This window comes from Musa acuminata, chromosome BXJ2-1, assembly GCF_036884655.1.
Source record: "Musa acuminata AAA Group cultivar baxijiao chromosome BXJ2-1, Cavendish_Baxijiao_AAA, whole genome shotgun sequence".
Taxonomy (NCBI): domain Eukaryota; kingdom Viridiplantae; phylum Streptophyta; class Magnoliopsida; order Zingiberales; family Musaceae; genus Musa; species Musa acuminata.
This window is the reverse complement of record NC_088338.1, coordinates 4,844,634-4,863,852: the sequence shown is the minus strand read 5'-3', so window position 1 is coordinate 4,863,852 and position 19,219 is coordinate 4,844,634. Positions and strand designations below refer to the sequence as shown.

Genomic DNA, 19,219 nt, shown 5'->3' with positions numbered 1-19,219 from the left:
TGTCAACTAAAGAATAGGAAAAATGAGGCTAATGAATTGAACTGATATGAACAGATACTCGCGTGAAACAGCAGTGAAGAAATTAATGCAGCTAAAGTACAAGCTTGAAAGTCTTCTAATTGTTCGAGTGTAACAAACAGCATTGGAGCAAAACCATAACCACAAAAAGAATTATAACACAGTAATACAGAGCACTGACCCAAAAAGCCTTCAAGGTTGGAACCAAGTTCATAAGGTTTGGACCAAATCACTTATATCAGCATCGAGTTCAAGATCAAGCAAGCCAAATATAGACATCCATTCACAAATTCCAGTTTGCTACATTGTCAATCAAGTTTAAAGATGAGTTTTGATTCAAATCTCGGGCATATTATTTTTCTCTTGCCAACAAGGAGAATTCGAAATGGATCATAGTGGCTTCTCATAAGAGTTCTGATCCCTAAATTCCGAAATCTTGCTTCGGATCATCTCGGCCACATGAGGCTGCACAAACATGTGTGTATTGTCAAGCACGTGTAGGATGAACCTCTGTGAAGGAGGAAGTGAAGCATTGAAGCTAATGATGAATTGTGTCATGGGTACATCACTGGCAAGCAAAAGTTACCAATGAGTAACACAAATTCGATGCTAGAAAAGTCCATATACTGTCTGAAGTCTGAACAATGACATAAAATGGACAATATGAAACTTGGAAGTTACCAGGAAATCAGGAGGCCCTTCATCGCATTAACCATCTTGTATTAGTATTCAAAAGCAATAACTTGCACACAAGGAAGTGTAGACAATCGCGCTTGAAAAAATTATGGGGTAGGATAATTCGACCGAGATAGAGTAATCTGCACAAAGGAAAGAAAATGTCAAAAGACAAGATAATAACATGCTGTAAATTAAGTGCAAGAAGAGCAACTTATGCTTCTATATGTCTGCACAGATAAATTACATGCCAATTCCCATTAAAAAAAGCTTGTTGTCAATTAAGTGGAAAAAGTACAGCTTAAGTTTTTAGACATCTGCATGCAAAAATGGACATGCTCGAGAGGGAGCAATGCTGGTGCTGCCTTGTGCAGGCAACAATTTCTGTCATGAAAGTTCTAAATATAGACAACTTAATTTTTCTTGTCACTAAGTTGTACCTTCCTCACAATGAAAAAAAAAGTACATTCTAATGCAAAACAGAGATCAAGGAAGCATGACCCAACAAGCACCAGTAAAACAGAAGACAATAAGAAAGAGCGGCCACCTCAATTATCGTGTTGCATAACACAAGAGGAGAGTTGAATTCAGGTGTATCTGAGAATCATGTTCTCAAGAAGAAATGTAAAAGACACACAGGCAAGTCGACGGACTAATCAATTTTGTAAATAATAATCATGATATACTGTAGAGTTGAGACTTGAGACTATTACACAAATGTTCTTTATACGATTAGCAAATAACTTTGATATCTTGTGCTACTTTGTTAACATAATCATGATTTTGATGACGGTGCCATTCGGTGTTAAACATTTGAATAAATCGGTGTGTTTTATCATGCGAAATAGGATAGTGCCAACTAACTAAACAGACCTTTTTCTACATCAAGAAAATGTTTCATGTATAACAAACGGAATATAACATCTATAACTTGCCGATACCTGGAAAGAAAAAGAAAAAAAAATCTTTTTGCTAAAACCACATACAAAGAGTCATTCTTTGGATAAGGAACAAATGATAATATCAATTATTTTCCTGTGCACATAATGAAAGAACTGAAGTAACTGCTCTCAAAGTTCATGATGTTCCATATCAGAACATCAAACTTAGCTTAACTTCTAAGTTTTCTTGGAAACTCCTCAAGGAAATAAATGCCCTTTGATGTCATTATAGCCATGCCTTGACAAGAAGAATCTCATAAACAAGAAGAATGTTGTAGTGAAATAGGGATGGGAGAAGTAAAAACATGAATAAGAGAATAGACAAAGAATATGGTATATCAAAAATATGCTGAATCCACAACGGCAAAGTTCTATTCAAAATGACTGTCGATTCTTTGAAAAACCTTGAACTTTCACTGAGACCATTTTATATAAAATTAAGCAACGGTGAGCTAATTAATATGTTCCAATGCCAAAAGGATATCTCATTTATCAACAATGCATAAGGGATCAACAATAACAAAGTTCTAACTTTGGATCATTTTGACACCATTCGACAAGAAATAAGACTAGACAAAACATGTCAGGTTCTCATTGAATCCCACGACTTCTCTCTCCAATTCGTTCCTGTAATCAACTCTCAATTCATCTGAGTTGCTTTTCCTCGGGTTTTTGAAATCCAATTTGCTACTCTGTGGTCAAACCAGCACGAGTAATGGATGATGTAAAATGGAAGGAAAAGATACAGAGATACTAACAACTTCCATCTGCAATAAAGTCCACTTCACTTTTCATCTTGGGAAAGAAAGAAGATCACAGAAATAAGATAAAACACTGAAAGCAATTAATCCCGATTTACCATTTACATCTTCATTGCATAACGCACAACCTCAGAAAGGAAAAGTTCAGGCCTCAAGACAAAAGGAACACGGTACTGTTTCCTTCATGACCAGAGATGGGAGGAGAGCGCAGAGAGGTGAAGAGGGGGGAGGAGACGAGAGAGTGTGGGAGAGAGGAGAAGACACGAGAAAGGAGACGGGAGGAGAAAGGAGAAAAGTACCGGCAAGAGGAGGCAGCTTCCGGTAGTGACCGAGAGGAGGTGAATCGGCCGGCGACGTTGGCACAGAATCTGCTAGGGCTCGCTCGTCTCGTGCCTTCCCGTGCACGCCGCCTCCGCTTTTGGTCTTTTATACGAACACGTTGAGTCGACGCGATAATCTCGAGCCGACTCGGACGGGTCGACCGCCTGTGCCGAGCCGACTCACAAGTCAACTGGCTAGGCTTGATCTGGACCATGAGAGCGCACGATCCTACGGCCCAAATCAAGCCTAGCTAGTTGACTTGCGGCACAGGCGGTCGACTCGTCCGCGTCGGTTCGATGATTACACATATTTCACAAAATAATATAAAGACATAAAAATAGGTAAAAACTAACAATATGGGATGAAGAATAGTGCCACCACTTTCCCCTCCTCCGAGAGACGAACCAAATGGTTTGGAGAGAGAACACAAGCTTGGATGGTGTATCTGTCCGCCTATTTTTATTTTGGAGAAAGAATTCAACTGCATTATAAATGAAAAACTCCTTCCTAGTCCCCTCCTCAATGGTATATAAATATTTAGAAAAAAACTATAGTTTTCAAAAATTCTCCATCTTAACTTTTAAAAATTTAAACAGAGTATCTATTTCGTGCATTAAAACATCGTTTTATCTCTACTTTTATCGGATTCACTACTACCTTAACCCTACATCAATGCTCTAACTCTTTTACCCTTTGCCAAAAGCAACAATAGAGTTGAGGGCCATGAATCCTTAGTATTTTGTGCCTTCACACACGAGTTGACTTACACACTTAACCATGCTTTTATTTCGAACAATCATCCATTTCCTCACAACATTTGATCATCTTCACAAGGGATGCTCACGAGCGATTGCAAGGGTACGCAACCTGTCTGCTCTCCTTCCTCACCCACGAACGACAATGAGTGGGGGCATAGGGGTCGTGACCCTTGGTTATTCATTTGCAATCGACAATGATATAGTTCAAATATATATTGTATAACTTAATATTTTCGAAGTTACGATTGCCTAATATTTTTTAAGAATATACATATTTTAAAAAAATTTAATCTAAGATCCATATAATATTTATTTATTTTTAATTAGTTTAGTCCTTCCATTCAAAGATATGAACTTGAATAACCGATGATAAAATAAAAGACACAATATCATGAAAAATAAAAGATCACGGATAACTATGCCCATACAGCGGTTATAAACATCTTTATTGCTAATGAATCAAACTTTTTACTCAGCAATATAAACACGCTGTGTATAACAACAGAAAGAGCCATCACAAAGCAAGGGGTGACATGAAGCCAACAATATGATACTGGTCTTGGTATAAGTCATTAGATGTCACTGCCATAGAATGCCTTAAAAGGATGCACAGCACTAACTGTCCACAAAATTTCACATCAAGCTTCATTGTATGATGATATTTAAAGGCTGATGACATGTTAAGCTGATGTGATGCATGCACCTGTGATGATCACTGCTAATAATAGTTCATCGACTACTCCGAAGAATCCTCCATCTTGATTGGGAGGTTTTTAGCTTCCTCTTCTGTTAGATCACTGTTCAAGGAGAAAGATCAAAGTGGATTATCAGAAAAATCAAAAACTTCTTAACCATACATAAAAGAGGTAAGTAGGTGTACAATTCTATTTATAAAGAAAAAAAAAGAAAAAAAACCTGTCTGCTGCTTCACTTTTGCTGATCAATGTTATCTTTTTCGAATAAAGAAGCTCAAGAAAGTCAGCTAGGTCAGATCTCCGAAATTTCTTACAAATATCAAGCATAAATCGGTTAAATTCCTTTGGCTCCTACACAAACAAAAACCATGGCATTTAATTAACAGGTGCAAGCTTGCAAAGGACTAGAATAAAACAAGATAATGATCAAGTGCACATTACTTGCACTTTTTTTCAGATAAAATAAAGAATAAGGGCCAAAAGTTACAAAGATTGCTAAAAACAATAAAGACGTAAACCTCCCTTGAACTTATCAAACTAACTTGCTTCGTTTAAGAATTAACATTAAATTGAGAACTTTGTTCCTCCACATCACATAAAGAAGTTTGTCATAGTTAACAAAGCAAGAAAAACATTTGACTGCATGTATAATATTCAAAATATCTTGTCGACATTAACAATATGCCCTTCATCGCTTTGATGGAATAATCCATCCAGGACCCTTAATAGGAATTGAGAAAAGGGCTACAGGGAACCGTCAGCTCCTAAATTGCACCAACCCAACAACGGAAATGATGAAATATGTTCCCCAAAAGTTGTTAGTCCATTAAGCAAAGCAAACTTTGTCTCTAGATTGCACCAACCAAACAAAGGATATGATGAAATATCAAATATGTACCCCAAAAGTTGTTGATCCATTAAGCAATGCAAACTATGTATCTCAGTGGTGTATAAAGAAGGTAGGGCATGAAAAAAATTTCAGCTTTAGTAACTTAATTTATGTTGATCAACAAAGTTGATTATATCTCCACTTCTAGAGATGGTTGCTTATGGTCTAAATGAATCATGGACGATAAGTATCAAATAGTACACTTAATCTAGCCAGATTAATTAGTTTAGCTGCAATTTCATTGATCACACGTTTTTGTGTCTAATGCATCCGAGTGTCCAAACTGCTCACACATCCTTAAAGCCATTTATTTCCCTATTCTATTGAGATAACACATCCCAAATATTAAGTTCTACTGAAATAGTGCTCTAATTCCTGCTTGATTTATGATGACATTCAGTGAATACTTTCTAGTGCTGGTTTAGAAACATAAGCCTGATTTCCTGAAATATGTCTAATCTTTTCTGGTCAAGTATGACAGAGTCGATCAGTTTTCTCTGCTTTAGCATGGTGACAAAATTCTTCAATAAGGATACATGATGAGAGGAAACAATTAGATCTCCTTTCTTCTCTCTTCCCTCCCTTTTTTTTTATTCTCACTGATTCTCCTGATCAAGAGAACCCAAATTTTCTAATCGTATGCCATTTATAGCAGCAAATACTGCAGATACAGAGACAAATCTCTAACAATGTTCAGACTAACATGTTTAAGCATTTTAGAAACTCATTTTCAACAGCAAATACAACCGTAGTTGCGATGAGAATTAATTACGGCAATAATCTTTCCAAAAAACTGGGAGGATGATTAGGTTAAAGTAGTTACCTGCTCAAGAATACAGCCTTTACGAAGTGCCATCAAACATTCAATTGCCTTGGGGTAGGAATTTCCTTCATAAGAATTTTCTAACAGGTGATAAATATAATGTTGCATATCTTTAATTGCTTCTGTGATCCACTTTGAACTGTCTCTGCGTGCCATCATAGCTTCAAAATCTTGGACAGGATTCAAATCCCCAATTTTTTCTACCTCTAACGAAGATAAGCTTTTTTTCAAACTAGAACTCTGAACCTTAGGAACCACACCATCAACACCCACTTTCTCATCATTTGAAGCTGATGGTTTTTCCCTCCATGCTCGTCTAGACAGCTTTTTCTGGAAAAACACTATGATGTCAACTGAATATGTGACCTACTGAGAATAAAATTTATAATCATTCCCAAATTATAAACCTTTGGGTTCTCCTTCAGCTCAAACCGTTCCTGAAAATTGTTAATAATAGAGTTGTGTCTTGAGAGGAAATCAGGGTCAGGTTCAGCTATCCGCTTAAGACTTCTGTCGAGTTGAGGTACATCTATCTCTGGAGCCTTTGACTTCAGGTGAAGAAACTGATAAAATCTCTGAAACAAAATTATAACATGAAATAATGGTCAGAACACCAGAGTTCCTTGTCATATATCAGGCACAAACAAAATAGCACAGGCATATATCTAAAATTAAATGCTACTAATGTTTCCTAACATTATACCAATATCATAAAAAATCTGTAAATAACTACCATAAAAACATGTTGGCTCATTTTATCAATAATCAAAGTGATATCTTAAGGAAAGATGGCAAACCTCCAAAACTGGGTTTGGAGTATAATCGGGTTGAAGCACTTCTTTTCTATCAAAAGGTGCAAGGTCTAACATCCTAACAAGGTCATCTGCTGCTTCCTGCTGCTGTTGATCTGGCTGCCATGATGATGGGAAACTGCTAAAGGAAGGAAACTGGAACTCTCGAACATCCTCAGCAAAAGGAAGTATGTTGAAGTAAAATGAATCTGGCTGAGCAAGTAACCAATATTTCTTATTATGGATGAGTGATTTAAGATTTATCATAATACAGAATAACTTTCAGAATTCAAATTTAAGAAAAGCAGATGAATTGAAATAAAATAAACTCACAATGTTATCTATGGAAGATAAATTAGGTGTCAATACCCCAACAGAAACATTGCCTTGACCTTGTCTCCATACGCACCGCAAAACTGCAGACTTATTCATTTCCTTCATTGCTTTAGCCAAAGCTGAAACTGCAATAATTGCTTTCGTATTCCCAGGTTCAGGAATAAAGATGTACACATCCCTCATATAATAGTGCCTTCACAAAGATAGAACACAAAAGATAGTACAAAAGCTATCTAGTCAAAAGCAAGTTTCAGGTATTGCATGCAGGTCATAGTTTTTATCAGAACCAGAATCTGTCAAATCTAACAAATGCCCTGATCAGAATAGGTTTGTTAAAACAACAAATATTAAACTTGAACCTCAGATTCTCATATATTCAAGCAACAGTTACCCTAAACCTTATAAATGTGGTTAAGATGTTCACATACCATTTCCAAGTACATAAGTAAAACTGAATAAAGCTCTACATCAGGATGATGATATAAACAAAAAGGTTAACGTCCAGGACATAAAAAGAAAAGAATGAAAGGTTAAGAAAAAGCGCATCAGGTTGCTTTGATAATAGATATTAATATAGCTAGTGATGTCATCTACAGTTAACCCTATTTGTTCATTGCTCCTATTGAACCTCACATGTTTCAGCATGGAAGAAAATGACACGATATCAGTAGATGACATAATATATAGAAGTACATGTAAAGACATTAATAACTTGGACCCATCCCCCATTTGTTCACTTTTATCTGTCCTAGATTCTTATGTTTTTTAGGCTTGATAGGGTCCTTGCAGAACCATCCCAGCAATTCCTTTGAAGCATATTATCTCTTCCTTTGATCATGAACTTTTTTAAATGCATGTAAAACCCCAGCAGAGATCATCCTTGACAAATCAAAAAATGGCAAAAATTCTACCATAAGGGAACCGATTCCAACCCTGCCTGACCTTGGAGTTAAGTCTAGGGTTAGATTGGCTTGAGTTCGACATCTAACCTGGGGTCTCCTGCCTAAATTGCATTAGCACCTAAGTGACTCTTTAGAACTTCAATTGACAAGAATATGGTGTTAGAACATTAAAGTCTGTCATAAGACTTCTTAAACTAAAGAAAAGTACCGCAAAATATTTGAAGCATCTGTGAATCCTAAAAGCTTGACACCCTTCTCAGGTTTAAACTTGACTGCCTCCCATTCGGCAGATGATATAGGAACTACTTGTGGCCCATAACGATAACCTTTAATTCTTTGTTCTGGAGGGACAACTTTATCAGGATCCTGTGAACTTTTATATTCAAAATCCACTTTAACCTCGTGGGTAGCAAACTTATCACTTGCAGGCGCTTTATCAGAATACTTTTTTAATGTAGGAAATTTCTCTTCAGATGTCTTTTTATATACCCATACCTGCATAGACAAATAAAATATGAAACACCAGTAAAAGTATAAATCTAAATAGTAGTAAATAACACAAAGAACTGTATTGCAGCAAGCAGAATGCTAAACTTTATACAACTTCACAAAGTTTGAAGTTTGAACGATAATATTAACAAAGTCTAGAAATATATGGAAGCCTATGTCAAACAACTAAAGGTTCATGTTCATATACAAGGGTCAGTAAATTGCAAAAGCCCTACTCCATAGATAAGAGATAGAAAAGATGGAAAAGGCCCTAAAAAAAATCACATGTAAAATTCGAAAATTTTAAAATAGTCAAGGGATAGTCAACTAAAGGATCACTTTGATATACAAGGGATAGTCAATTGTGCAAAAGCCCTACTCAATAGATAGGAGATAGAAAAGATGGAAGAGGCCCTAAAATCTCGTATAGAATTTCACATGCATGCAAAGACTATCTTTTATGAATAGAAGTTGATTACTAACCATCTGAACCCAAATTCTAAATAGAGAATCTTGTTATTTATTCCGGTAATTAATATGGCTGTTCACATTATTCAGATCCAAAAATGTTGGCACCTAGGAACGTGGAAAAGAAGACAATGAAACAAATATTCATTCAACCACCAGTTACTATTGAGTATCAACAAATCTATACTACAGCCTTCCTTGAACAAAGTGGAAATAACTAATTAGAAAACATGATTCTGATTCAATTACTTTTTTATATTATAGATAACATAAAAAAACATAAAGAGTAATTATGAGTCTGTTCATGTTTACTACAGCCTCGATTGAACAAAGTCGAAATAACTAATTGAAAACATGGTTCTCATTCAAGTATTTTTTCTATTGCAGAAAATAATACACTATAGAGTGGAAGTCTGTGTCGTATGACCACTGGACCTATTTATCTCGTCTGATAACAAAACTATAAAAGATAACATAGACAAACATATAGTCATTATGAGTCTGTTCATGCTTATTAAATAATATCTCGATCTCACCTTGATTTTCATCATTGAGCTTAGTTCCAGGTCTCCTCTGAATACTGTGACAGGGACTACATTTCGTGTTTTGATAGCACCCAGCAATGATGTTGCACAATCAACATGTACAGTCTTTGCCATTGCTTTCCTTGAGAATTGATCCAAGAGTTTGTCATTCTCATCAATTGCTCCCAGATGTTCAGTACTACATATTTTTTCTCTGATGATCAGACAATTTAGTCTTATTCCAAGAACTTTCATCTGTTGAGAGATAGTGTCGACCTGATCTTCTTTTGTCCCTTCATAAGGCTCTTTAGTAGAAAACCGTGCATCAGTAATGAGATAAAGACGTTTTTTTCCTTTGTCTGAAACTCCAAATTTCTTGATCAGCATATCCATCCCAACCACAATGGCATCCAAAACTAGCAACAAGTCAAGGATCATAGAAATTGCAATCAATATATGATCCTACGGCACAAGATTTCTGCCCAAAGAGATGCTATAGATTTTATTAAAAACAATTAAACAATAACTACACAACAAAGGAAACATGGGTATCCCCCTTAAAAAATAATAGAAGATGACAACCTTAAGTAAAACATGCCATCAAAATCAGAAAGATCTCAGAAATAGTCATACAAGATTTCATCTTCTTAATGATTTTATGGCTATCTGAAGATGTTGCATTTGCCTAAAAAAGGAAAGAAACATAATAATTTGCAGAAGACAAAAATAAAAACGGTAATATTGTTAAAAAAATCAAATTTGTGATTCTTGCACATGTTTGAAATGTTCCACAAATGCAGTTTCAGAAAGAGCAAAATAGTTCCTCGCAATTATTTGTATTATTGGAAGCATAAGCCTATATATGGATATGCAATCACGTAAGCCAGATAAAAGAGATGAAACTAAGACACTAAGACAAGTAAGCATTACAGTGGACTCAACATTAGCACTGCAGTAACCATTCAAAAACAAGAGCTAGAACAAAGACTAGAGCAGAAAGGAATGCCAAGGATGCCCATAATGAGCTGAATTAGGATACAATCACCGGGGAAAGTTCCTTTGGGAAGATTTTTCAAAACCACCACTGCATCATCATCTACAACTCTAATATCACGTAGAACCGCCACATGTTCATATCCACCCACTTCTTTCTCAAGCTCATTGTTAGTATCTGAAAATTCCATTCTAATATCATCAAACAAGCTTTTCAATTGATAGCAACAAAAAATAAGAAAAACAAAATAAATAAATCAAGAAAAAGATAAAAAATGACAAAGAGAAATAATTTTTGTCTAAACGGTAATACCACTATTTTCCTCATTATAAAAATCAGGAAAAATAGAAGTCAGAATCTGTGCTCCATTTGGATGTTTCATATCAAATGAACCTCAAGCAAATTGGTAAAAATCAATTTGATGCAAACTGGTAAAACCTTAAGAATCTAAGCTCTTATATGCACATTTGATGCAGTGTTAAAGATGAACCTAAAGAAAATTGGTAAAAACCATTGGTTAAGCCAGGCTACCAAAATTTTGAGTGATGCAACAGATGTAGGGATCTTAGAATGTGGTGCAACAACTTCAATGACTGAATTGTGAACAAGTAAAACCACATTCAGGTAAAGATTACCTTCAGTTCCAAACAGAACAATTCCAACCTCATCACTCTTACTAAAAATTAACTGCAAAAATGGAAAAATAACGAACAACATTAATCTGGATCTCATTAAGAAATAAAAATATGAGAATGAAATTACCTGAAATTTTAAAAAGAAAATCATTCGTTTTTTCCATACATGAGATGAATAGCAAAATTCAGTACTGAAGAATAAACCAAGGATGGACTCATATAAGGAAACCAGTTCGTGAAGTTACTGTGTCTACACAGAGAAAAAATAAAGCCTTGACTCTAATTCCTTACCTTCTTTTGCACGAGCATTGAGCAAACACCTTCGACGTCCTGAAGAACACTATGTATCGAGGGACCAACGTCAATCAGCAAAACCAGCGACTCCTATGGGAATGGAAGGACACAAAAACAATGTGATGCTAGAAAATCAAAGCACACATAGCATGCTAACCAAAGTTGCAAAACCCTATCTAATAGCAAAGCCAGCGATCTAACGGCAGATTCGAACATAAACTACTGGCACATATTAGCCACGATCAGCAAAGAGTTCGGATATCGTTCAGATAGACATCGGATGCGAAAATATCTAAAATTCGTAGTCACGATGAAGCTCGAGCTCAAGGATGACACCTTTTTGTTTGGATTTCAAACGGAAGACAACATGAGAGAAAGGTAACCAAAGGTAATTCATGCAAAGACCAAATCGATGATAACTGATTATGCAGAAGCAAAGAACGGAAAAAAAAACACTGCTTAAGATTAACTATGAGGGGCCTAATTGAAGATGGAATTAGCTAGGGTTAGCGATTGGGTGCCTACCTTGTTGCGAGCCATTGCGGAAGAGGATTCGAGGAGAAATCGTGGGGAAAGGAGAGGCGACCGGAACGAGGAAATTGATATTAGCTTCCCAAACAAGCGCCTGGGTTCTCTACAGAGAGGGTTTGGGGGAAGAGCTCTGCTGTTTGCTCTCCTTCCCGCCTACGCTAACCCAGCACCAGAGCAGGCCGACTCGGGCCGGACAAAATCGGACCGGATCGAATCCTGTGGGCCGACTAGGCGTAATCCGTGAGGCAAAACATTCGGATTCGGGCTTGCACAGTTATTGATGAAAACATGCGGGTGCACATCCGGCGCCCAACGCGAGTGACAGGGTCAAACGGCTGGTCACGGACGTTGCGCGTGGGAGGCGATCATTTGGCTTCTTCTTGTGGCAGCCGCGTAAAGCGAAGGGAGAAGGGAGGGGAAGAGAAGGGAAGAGCAGAAATGGTGAACACCTTCTTCGTGTTCTGCGCCTGCATCGACCAGGCGAGCATCGGCGTGGTGGAGAAGTGGGGGCGCTTCCTCAGCCTCGCCGGCCCTGGCCTTCACTTCTTCAACCCCTTCGCCGGAGAGTGCCTTGCCGGCGTTCTCTCCACCCGCGTCTCCTCGCTCGACGTCCGCGTGGAGACCAAGACCAAGGTCCCTGTCCTCCCCCTCCTCCATCTCATTTAATGAACCTGATGTGTTTCTTCGGTTTGATTCAATGCGCTTCTGTAGAAATCGATCTGATTAGGATATTTACCTAATTGAATCGCATGCATGGCCTTCTAATTCCTCCCTCTGTCTTGCTTGATCGCCAATCATGGTCTCACACTAGTATGTAACGAATTCTATGATCATAGTGGCCAAAGATTCAATTTTTCATATTTTTCTTCTTCATTTTTACTCACCTCTTTTTTCTCCTTTTGATCTTCACTCTTTTGGTGGAACGGAGAGGAGATAATTGTGTATGAAGATGCCATTTGCAATAAGGATATCTATGTTACCTGTTGGTTTCTTCATGCCGTGTCGTTGGGATCGATACGGCTTGGTCCGATCCCGATCGTGCAAGGGCGTCCACGTGGGCGCCCGAGATGGGGATGGAAGGGCGAGGTCGGGTTGGAGCTGGCATCTCTGGGGCCGCCCCGAGGTGGGACTTGGATTCTTGCTTCGTCGCCTTCTTGCACAAAAGGTCAATGTCGGGAGGGAGATTTTTGACTTAACCCTCTGAAGCTTAAGTTAGTATGAGGTGGATCTGAGGGTGTTTCTTGTGTCCGAGGTTCGATCCCCCGGCGTTGACCATGGGTCGATATTTATACCTATCGCAGGGAGTCGGCAATACTTAGGTCGTTAATGGTTGTCGATGCTTCGGGCAGTCGGTACGTATTCTTCGAGTGGCGCGGGTCGACCTGTACTGTTCCACGCCATGCAACGCCGTCTTGTATGACCTCAGGCGGCACGGGCATGGTCTCACGTCGCCGCGGGGATGCTGCGTCCCTTCAAGTCCGCACCCGCGCATGTGCCTCCTTGGCATCGAGGCACGATTGCCGACTCCGAGGCGCCATGTCGGCTTCGAGATGCCACACCGACTTTGAGGTGGCTGTCAGTCGTTGTCGCGTGGGTGATACCAGAATATTCCCTATCATTTTCTCCCCTCCCATAGAGGCGTGCCGCGAGTTCCTCATAGGGGGCTCATGGTACCTTTTTTTATGTTGTGGGTGATCAGGGTCCTTGCTTTTCGGCTGGATCCGTGGTGCCTTCAGGTGCAGGAGATTTGTCGTGGTAGGCCCTTTTCGGGTCGGGTGGTTCGTCTTCGTTTCCTCGGCTTGCTGTAGTAAGTCGTATGTTCTTCCGGGCTGCATGACCCGAGCATGTGTCTATCGTGGTTGGTCTTCCGACCGATGTGCTCGGCTCGGGCACACATCCGTCGTAGTGGGTCTTCTGGCCGAGGTACACGACTCGTGCTTTGCTTGGCCAAGGTGCACGACTCGGGCTCTGTTTAGCTGAGGTGCACGACTCGGGCTTTGCTTGGCCGAGGTACACAACTCGGGCTCATGTTCGCCATAGCAGGTCTTGTACGATTGAGGTGCACAACTCGGGCTCTGCTTGGCCGAGGTACATGACACGGGCTCACGTCCGCCGTAGCGGGTCTTACACGACCGAGGTGCATGACTCAGGCTCTGCTTGGCCGAGGTGCACGACTTGGGCTTTGCTTGATCGAGGTGCACGATTCGGGCTCTGCTTGGTCGAGGTACACGACTCAAGCTCACGCCTGCCGTAGCGGGTCTTGCAAGACCGAGGTGCACAACTCGGGCTCTACTTGGCCGAGGTGCACGACTCGGGCTCTGCTTCACAAGACGTGCCCTCCTTTTAGCGCAAAAAATGTTGGTGTCTTCACGTCATGTCCTGGGGGTCAATACGGCTTAGTTCGGTCCTGATTGTGTGAGGGCATCCACGTGGGTGTCCGAGATGGGGATGGAAGGGCGAGGTTGGGTCGGGTCGGAGCTGGCGTCTCCGGGGCCGACCCGAGGTGGGACTTGGATTCCTGCTTCAGCGTTGCCTTCCTGCACAAAAGGTCAATGTCGGGAGGGAAATTCCCGACTCGACCCCTCCGAAGCTTAAGTTAGTATGAGGTGGATCTAAGAGTGTTTTTTGTGTTCGAGGTCTGATCCCTTAGCACTAACTAGGGGGTCGATATTTATACCTGTCATAGGGAGTTGGTCGTACTCAGGTCGTTAATGGCCGCCGATGCTCCAGGCGACATGGGTCAACTTGTATTGTTCTGCACCAACGACGTTGTCTTGTACGACCTTGGGCGGCGCGGGCATGGTCTCACGTTGCCGCGGGGATGCTGTATCCCTTCAAGTCTATACCCACGCATGCGCCTTGGCACCGAGGCGCCATGTCGGCTTCGAGATGCCACACCGACTCTGAGGTGGCTACCGACCGTTATCGCGTGGGCGACCGACCAAATGGTCCCTTATCATTACCATCGTTATATGTGAATTTGTGTTTCCATCAATTATGGTACACAGGATCAAGGTTTGCGATTTCGAATCGTACTGCCCGTATCGGGTGGTACGTATTGGTTTGCCTATGAACCGGTACGCGGACCGCCCGCTACTGGTCGGTCTGCTCGATATAGCGGCGAGGCTGAGGGAGAGGCATTGAAGAAGGAAGAAGGAGAGGGCGTTCGAAGAAGAGGGAGAATTGGGAGAACCTCAGCGCGAACTTGTTTCCACGCCCTTTCTCGATCCCGATCTGGCATCGCCCTCCCTCGATGATCCCGATCCAGGAGGTAACGACGAAAAGAGTCGTAAAGAGTAGGATTTAGAGGCGTAGGGATCAGGGGAGGCGGTGGCTAGAGCAGCGGAAGAGGCGATCTCCTTCATTGCCTCGTCTACGACTCTGCAACCTTCTTTGCCGAAGGCCGGAGACGTCTGCGGCTTTCGTTGCGTTCTTTGCCGAAGGCCGAAGACGTTTGCGGCCTTCGACGTCTTCACCGAATGTCGTAGACGAGGCAACGAGGAGAAGAGGAGGCAATGTCATCGAGGCTACGTACACCTTTTTTTTATATTTTTATATTTTTTAATATTTTTATATATTGATTTTTTATTTTTTATATAAAAATATATTTTTATATTTTTATATATTAATTATATATATATATATATTTTTTTTAGGTGTACTGTTTGGTATGTCCTGGCGTACCACTCGGTACGACATACCGTACCATATCGAGCAAAGCTCGATACACCGGTACGGTACTAAATTTCAAACATTGCACAGGATTACTATAAAACTCAATGTAACGAACTCATCTATGTATGGAAATCGATTAGGACATTAGGAAGGTAAGTCCAGCATTTTAGATCTCCTAAAGCACTGGGAATTGAGTTGAAGAGTAATGTCAACCACAGCTTATTCATATTCAATAATGTAAGACTATTGATTATATACGTAAACCAAAATTTTGTCCCATTGGCCTTCTAGGCCTTGTAGAAAATAAACCATAAAAATTGGCTTTCAGCAATGTCATTTGCATATGCACACCTAGCCTAAGGTTTGAAGTTCAAGTTTAGGTCAATTTGAATGATGACATCTCCACACAAAAGTTCCTCTTGGTCCTTCTTTTTGAGGCAAAGTTTCTCTTAGTATCAAATTTTTCATGCATTTTTCATTATTTCTGGAATCTTCGATTGGTTTCCTATATGGTCTCTATGTTGGAATATTTTGGTTACTGACACTGTATGTTCTGTGCAACAGGATAATGTTTTTGTGCAACTGGTTTGTTCGATTCAGTATCGCGTCGTTAAAGAAAATGCTGATGATGCTTTCTATGAGTTGCAAAATCCACAAGAGCAGATCCAAGCTTATGTTTTTGATGGTGCTTATAAGTTTTTGAATTATGTTGTTTCATTTGTAATGGTCATACACATTGGTCTAATATCATGCCTGCTCTGGTTGAAATCATAGTGGTCCGAGCCCATGTTCCAAGAATGACACTTGATGAGCTCTTTGAGCAAAAAGGTGATGTGGCAAAAGCAGTCCTTGAGGAGCTAGAAAAGGTATTTATTACAAGTATCTTAGTGACATCCATTCTTCTTTCAGTACTGGGAACTGTGCAGTTCTCCTCTAAATACATTAGTTTACTTGCAATATAAAACATTATTTCCTCTCTTGTTCTTCATGATAATAGTTTTTATTATTCTGGGACCAAATTTTGATACAGATGTTATTCTTGCAAAGTACTAATTATATGTGCTAGTACTTTTATATGATTATTATGAATTCTTCAGTTGTAAATTTCCACCTGTCTGCACTAATGTCCCTGGTTATTATCGGGCATTTTTGTTGTTTGTTATCCTCATTCACTTCTGTGTATTTACATAGTCATATATAATATTAGAGGGTTAAGTATTTTTCTTGCTACCATTTCCATACCATATCATATCTAAGCTTTTGTAGTTTTGATGCTTTAACATGTGTGCATCCTGTTTGTTATTTGATTGCATTTTTCAGTTGATTTTACACATTCTTTGAAATGTTATTATTTTATATTTTGAGCTGTTTTTGCATTTTCACCAAACTTACCTATTGTTATGGTGATTGGATTCCTTCCTTTTGTTGCTTAGTTATTAATAAATCTGCAATGTTATGCACTTGATTTGAAGAAGTAACCAATGTTAAGCACTGAATTTGAAAAAGCAAAGTTTAGATTGGTTATTTGTTGCTAGAATTGACTTTTGCATAACTATTGAACTTTATAATTGTTTTGGTCTGTCATCTCTTCTAATCAAGTGATACTAGGCAGTCTTTACTAATCATAATGATTGTGCAATATTCCTATATTGACAATTACGTCCTTCTGAATGGAAATTATGTTCAGGTGATGGGTGGGTACGGTTATAACATTGAGCAGATACTCATGGTTGATATTATACCAGATGCCTCAGTGCGTAGAGCAATGAACGAGATAAATGCTGGTATTTAATATGCTTGGTTTAGTATTTCCTCGTGCATATATAGACTACTATAATTTCTATAGGATATTCCGTTGATGGCTATGCTACTTATTGTTGATAAATTCTTGTAGTTGCATCATATAAATTTTTTTAGCTGTTATAGAAAATTCCTGCCATATTGTATAAATAGTTTCATTGTGAAATCGACCTGTGAATTAGGAGACTAGAGTTCGGGTCATGAAAACAAACTCTTTAAATATTTAAAGATAAGAACGCGTACTTTGACCGTCCCCAGATCCTACATTTGTGGGAGCCTCGTGCACTGAGAACACCATTTTTATTATGAAACCGATCCGGTAGGTTTTTTTAGTTTAATCATGTTCCAAAGTGTAGTATTTTTTGATGACATGATTACTTTTTTTTTTCATTTAAGAAGAAGAGACTTCTTTTGCTAGCGTCTAGGAAGATAGTTCTCATCGCATTAGTTTTGATTATTGCATATATTTTTTTTATTTTTATATAAAAGGGTGATTTAATGTAATCCAATCATGCCACCTTAACAGATTATACGTAATGGAACCTATATGTATGTAGAACCATAACAATCCCTATTTATAAATTAGAATATCATTTTGGCCTGATGCTTTGGAGATTAGATCCTCTCAAAGACTCCTCAAAGGAAACACCTTGTTTTATCTCTATACACATATGATTTGTATTATATATTAATTTGTCATGAGAAGGACCGATTATTGTATAGTTGTAAACTTGTAATAGTGCTAGAAGCAAACATGGTAACTGATCGGTAACTGATCTGCAAAATTGACATCTTTTGACAAATAGGTTGTAAACTCATTCTAATGACCCCAGAAATTATTAGAATGGATTACATTTCCAAAACCTTAAGAACATATGGATGACATGTTTGCTAGCTACCATGCTCTTGTAGATATTAATAGTTGTTTTAAGTCCATGATTTTTCTCCTTCCTATTCCAGCATTCTCTCAATTGTTCTTTCTTAATTGCAGCCCAGAGGCTTCAGCTTGCTAGTGTCTACAAAGGAGAAGCTGAAAAGGTCCTGATGGTGAAGAAAGCCGAAGCAGAGGCTGAAGCCAAATATCTTTCGGGTGTTGGGATAGCAAAGCAGCGCCAGGCTATAACCGAGGGACTAAGGGATAACATCTTGAACTTCTCTAACACAGTGTCTGGCACTTCTGCTAAAGAGGTGATGGATCTAATAATGGTCACACAGTACTTTGACACCATCAAAGAGCTTGGAAACTCATCAAAGAACACGACCGTGTTCATTCCTCATGGCCCCGGCCATGTGAGAGATGTAACTGATCAGATACGTAATGGAGTGATGGAAGCATCGAGCAATCTGGTCGGAAACTGATCTCTTTCCAGTGTTTCATTCTCTGAGTGTCACGACTCTCTGCTAGTCATACAAGCGTGTCTCTGTTTTCATCATCAATGTTTGGGTTTCATAAATTTGGTGATTGTCATAATGTAAATAAATAATAATGTGGCCATAGTTAAACAACTTTTCTATTTACTTTTTAAGAGTCAGTCACTAGTACTTGTATCATTACCTGTGGTCTTTGAGCATGAAACTACAATAACAGGATTTGTTTCTGGACTTCAAATATTGTCCCCTTCAGTGTTTGTCATTTTTAAGTGATCAAGGAAACTAACCAGTAATCTCTACCATCTGCAGTCAATAGTGATGATATTCATCAGGGAGAGTTCTATCTGTCCTTACCGAAACTTTTTTCTTTCCCTTTCCAATCTCTGTAAAGTGATGCTCATCCGAAAATGTGACTATTACGTGTTAATATTCAGGTAAGAAATTATTTGTAAGCTAACTAAATCAGAATGGAGTGAGAGCTGCATGCACTAGTCTCCGATGGGATGAACATATGAAAATTTAGCACCA

At 39.1% G+C, this 19,219-nt stretch overlaps 3 protein-coding genes across 3 annotated transcripts; 1 reads left to right on the top strand and 2 right to left on the bottom strand.

Annotated features, from left to right (window-relative positions):
• Positions 1-267: 267 nt before the first annotated feature.
• Positions 268-2,805, bottom strand: LOC135598032 (general transcription and DNA repair factor IIH subunit TFB5-like). The gene is made up of 3 exons (XM_065091555.1): positions 2,695-2,805; positions 700-836; positions 268-586 (listed from the first exon to the last, which is right to left on the bottom strand). Exons 2-3 carry the CDS (start codon positions 732-734, stop codon positions 409-411), a joined length of 213 nt encoding a protein of 70 aa, XP_064947627.1. The 5' UTR covers positions 735-836; positions 2,695-2,805; the 3' UTR covers positions 268-408.
• Positions 2,806-3,866: 1,061 nt separating this feature from the next.
• Positions 3,867-11,970, bottom strand: LOC135583971 (ATP-dependent DNA helicase 2 subunit KU80-like). The gene is made up of 12 exons (XM_065092533.1): positions 11,840-11,970; positions 11,312-11,404; positions 11,021-11,072; positions 10,431-10,562; positions 9,404-9,807; positions 8,119-8,405; positions 7,006-7,201; positions 6,679-6,885; positions 6,289-6,456; positions 5,882-6,211; positions 4,390-4,520; positions 3,867-4,271 (listed from the first exon to the last, which is right to left on the bottom strand). The coding sequence occupies exons 1-12, from the start codon at positions 11,852-11,854 to the stop codon at positions 4,211-4,213; spliced, it is 2,076 nt and encodes a 691-aa protein (XP_064948605.1). The 5' UTR covers positions 11,855-11,970; the 3' UTR covers positions 3,867-4,210.
• A 229-nt stretch (positions 11,971-12,199) lies between these two features.
• LOC103983908 (hypersensitive-induced response protein 4) lies at positions 12,200-18,929 on the top strand. Its single transcript, XM_009401261.3, has 5 exons — positions 12,200-12,478; positions 16,085-16,205; positions 16,295-16,386; positions 17,208-17,304; positions 18,312-18,929. Exons 1-5 carry the CDS (start codon positions 12,284-12,286, stop codon positions 18,677-18,679), a joined length of 873 nt encoding a protein of 290 aa, XP_009399536.1. The 5' UTR covers positions 12,200-12,283; the 3' UTR covers positions 18,680-18,929.
• Positions 18,930-19,219: the final 290 nt, after the last annotated feature.

Coding starts and splice junctions, on each gene's coding strand:
- LOC135598032 (XM_065091555.1), bottom strand. CDS start 734: ATGGTTAATGCGATGAAGGGCCTCCTGATTTCCTG. Junction 587..699: donor AAGGGCCTCCTGATTTCCTG/GTAACTTCCAAG, acceptor TTTGCTTGCCAG/TGATGTACCCATGACACAAT.
- LOC135583971 (XM_065092533.1), bottom strand. Junction 9,808..10,430: donor AGGAACTTTCCCCGGTGATT/GTATCCTAATTC, acceptor ACTTGTTGCTAG/TTTTGGATGCCATTGTGGTT. Junction 4,521..5,881: donor AAGGCTGTATTCTTGAGCAG/GTAACTACTTTA, acceptor TTGTTTGTGTAG/GAGCCAAAGGAATTTAACCG.
- LOC103983908 (XM_009401261.3), top strand. CDS start 12,284: ATGGTGAACACCTTCTTCGTGTTCTGCGCCTGCATCGACCAGGCGAGC. Junction 12,479..16,084: donor GCGTGGAGACCAAGACCAAG/GTCCCTGTCCTC, acceptor TCTGTGCAACAG/GATAATGTTTTTGTGCAACT. Junction 17,305..18,311: donor AATGAACGAGATAAATGCTG/GTATTTAATATG, acceptor TCTTAATTGCAG/CCCAGAGGCTTCAGCTTGCT.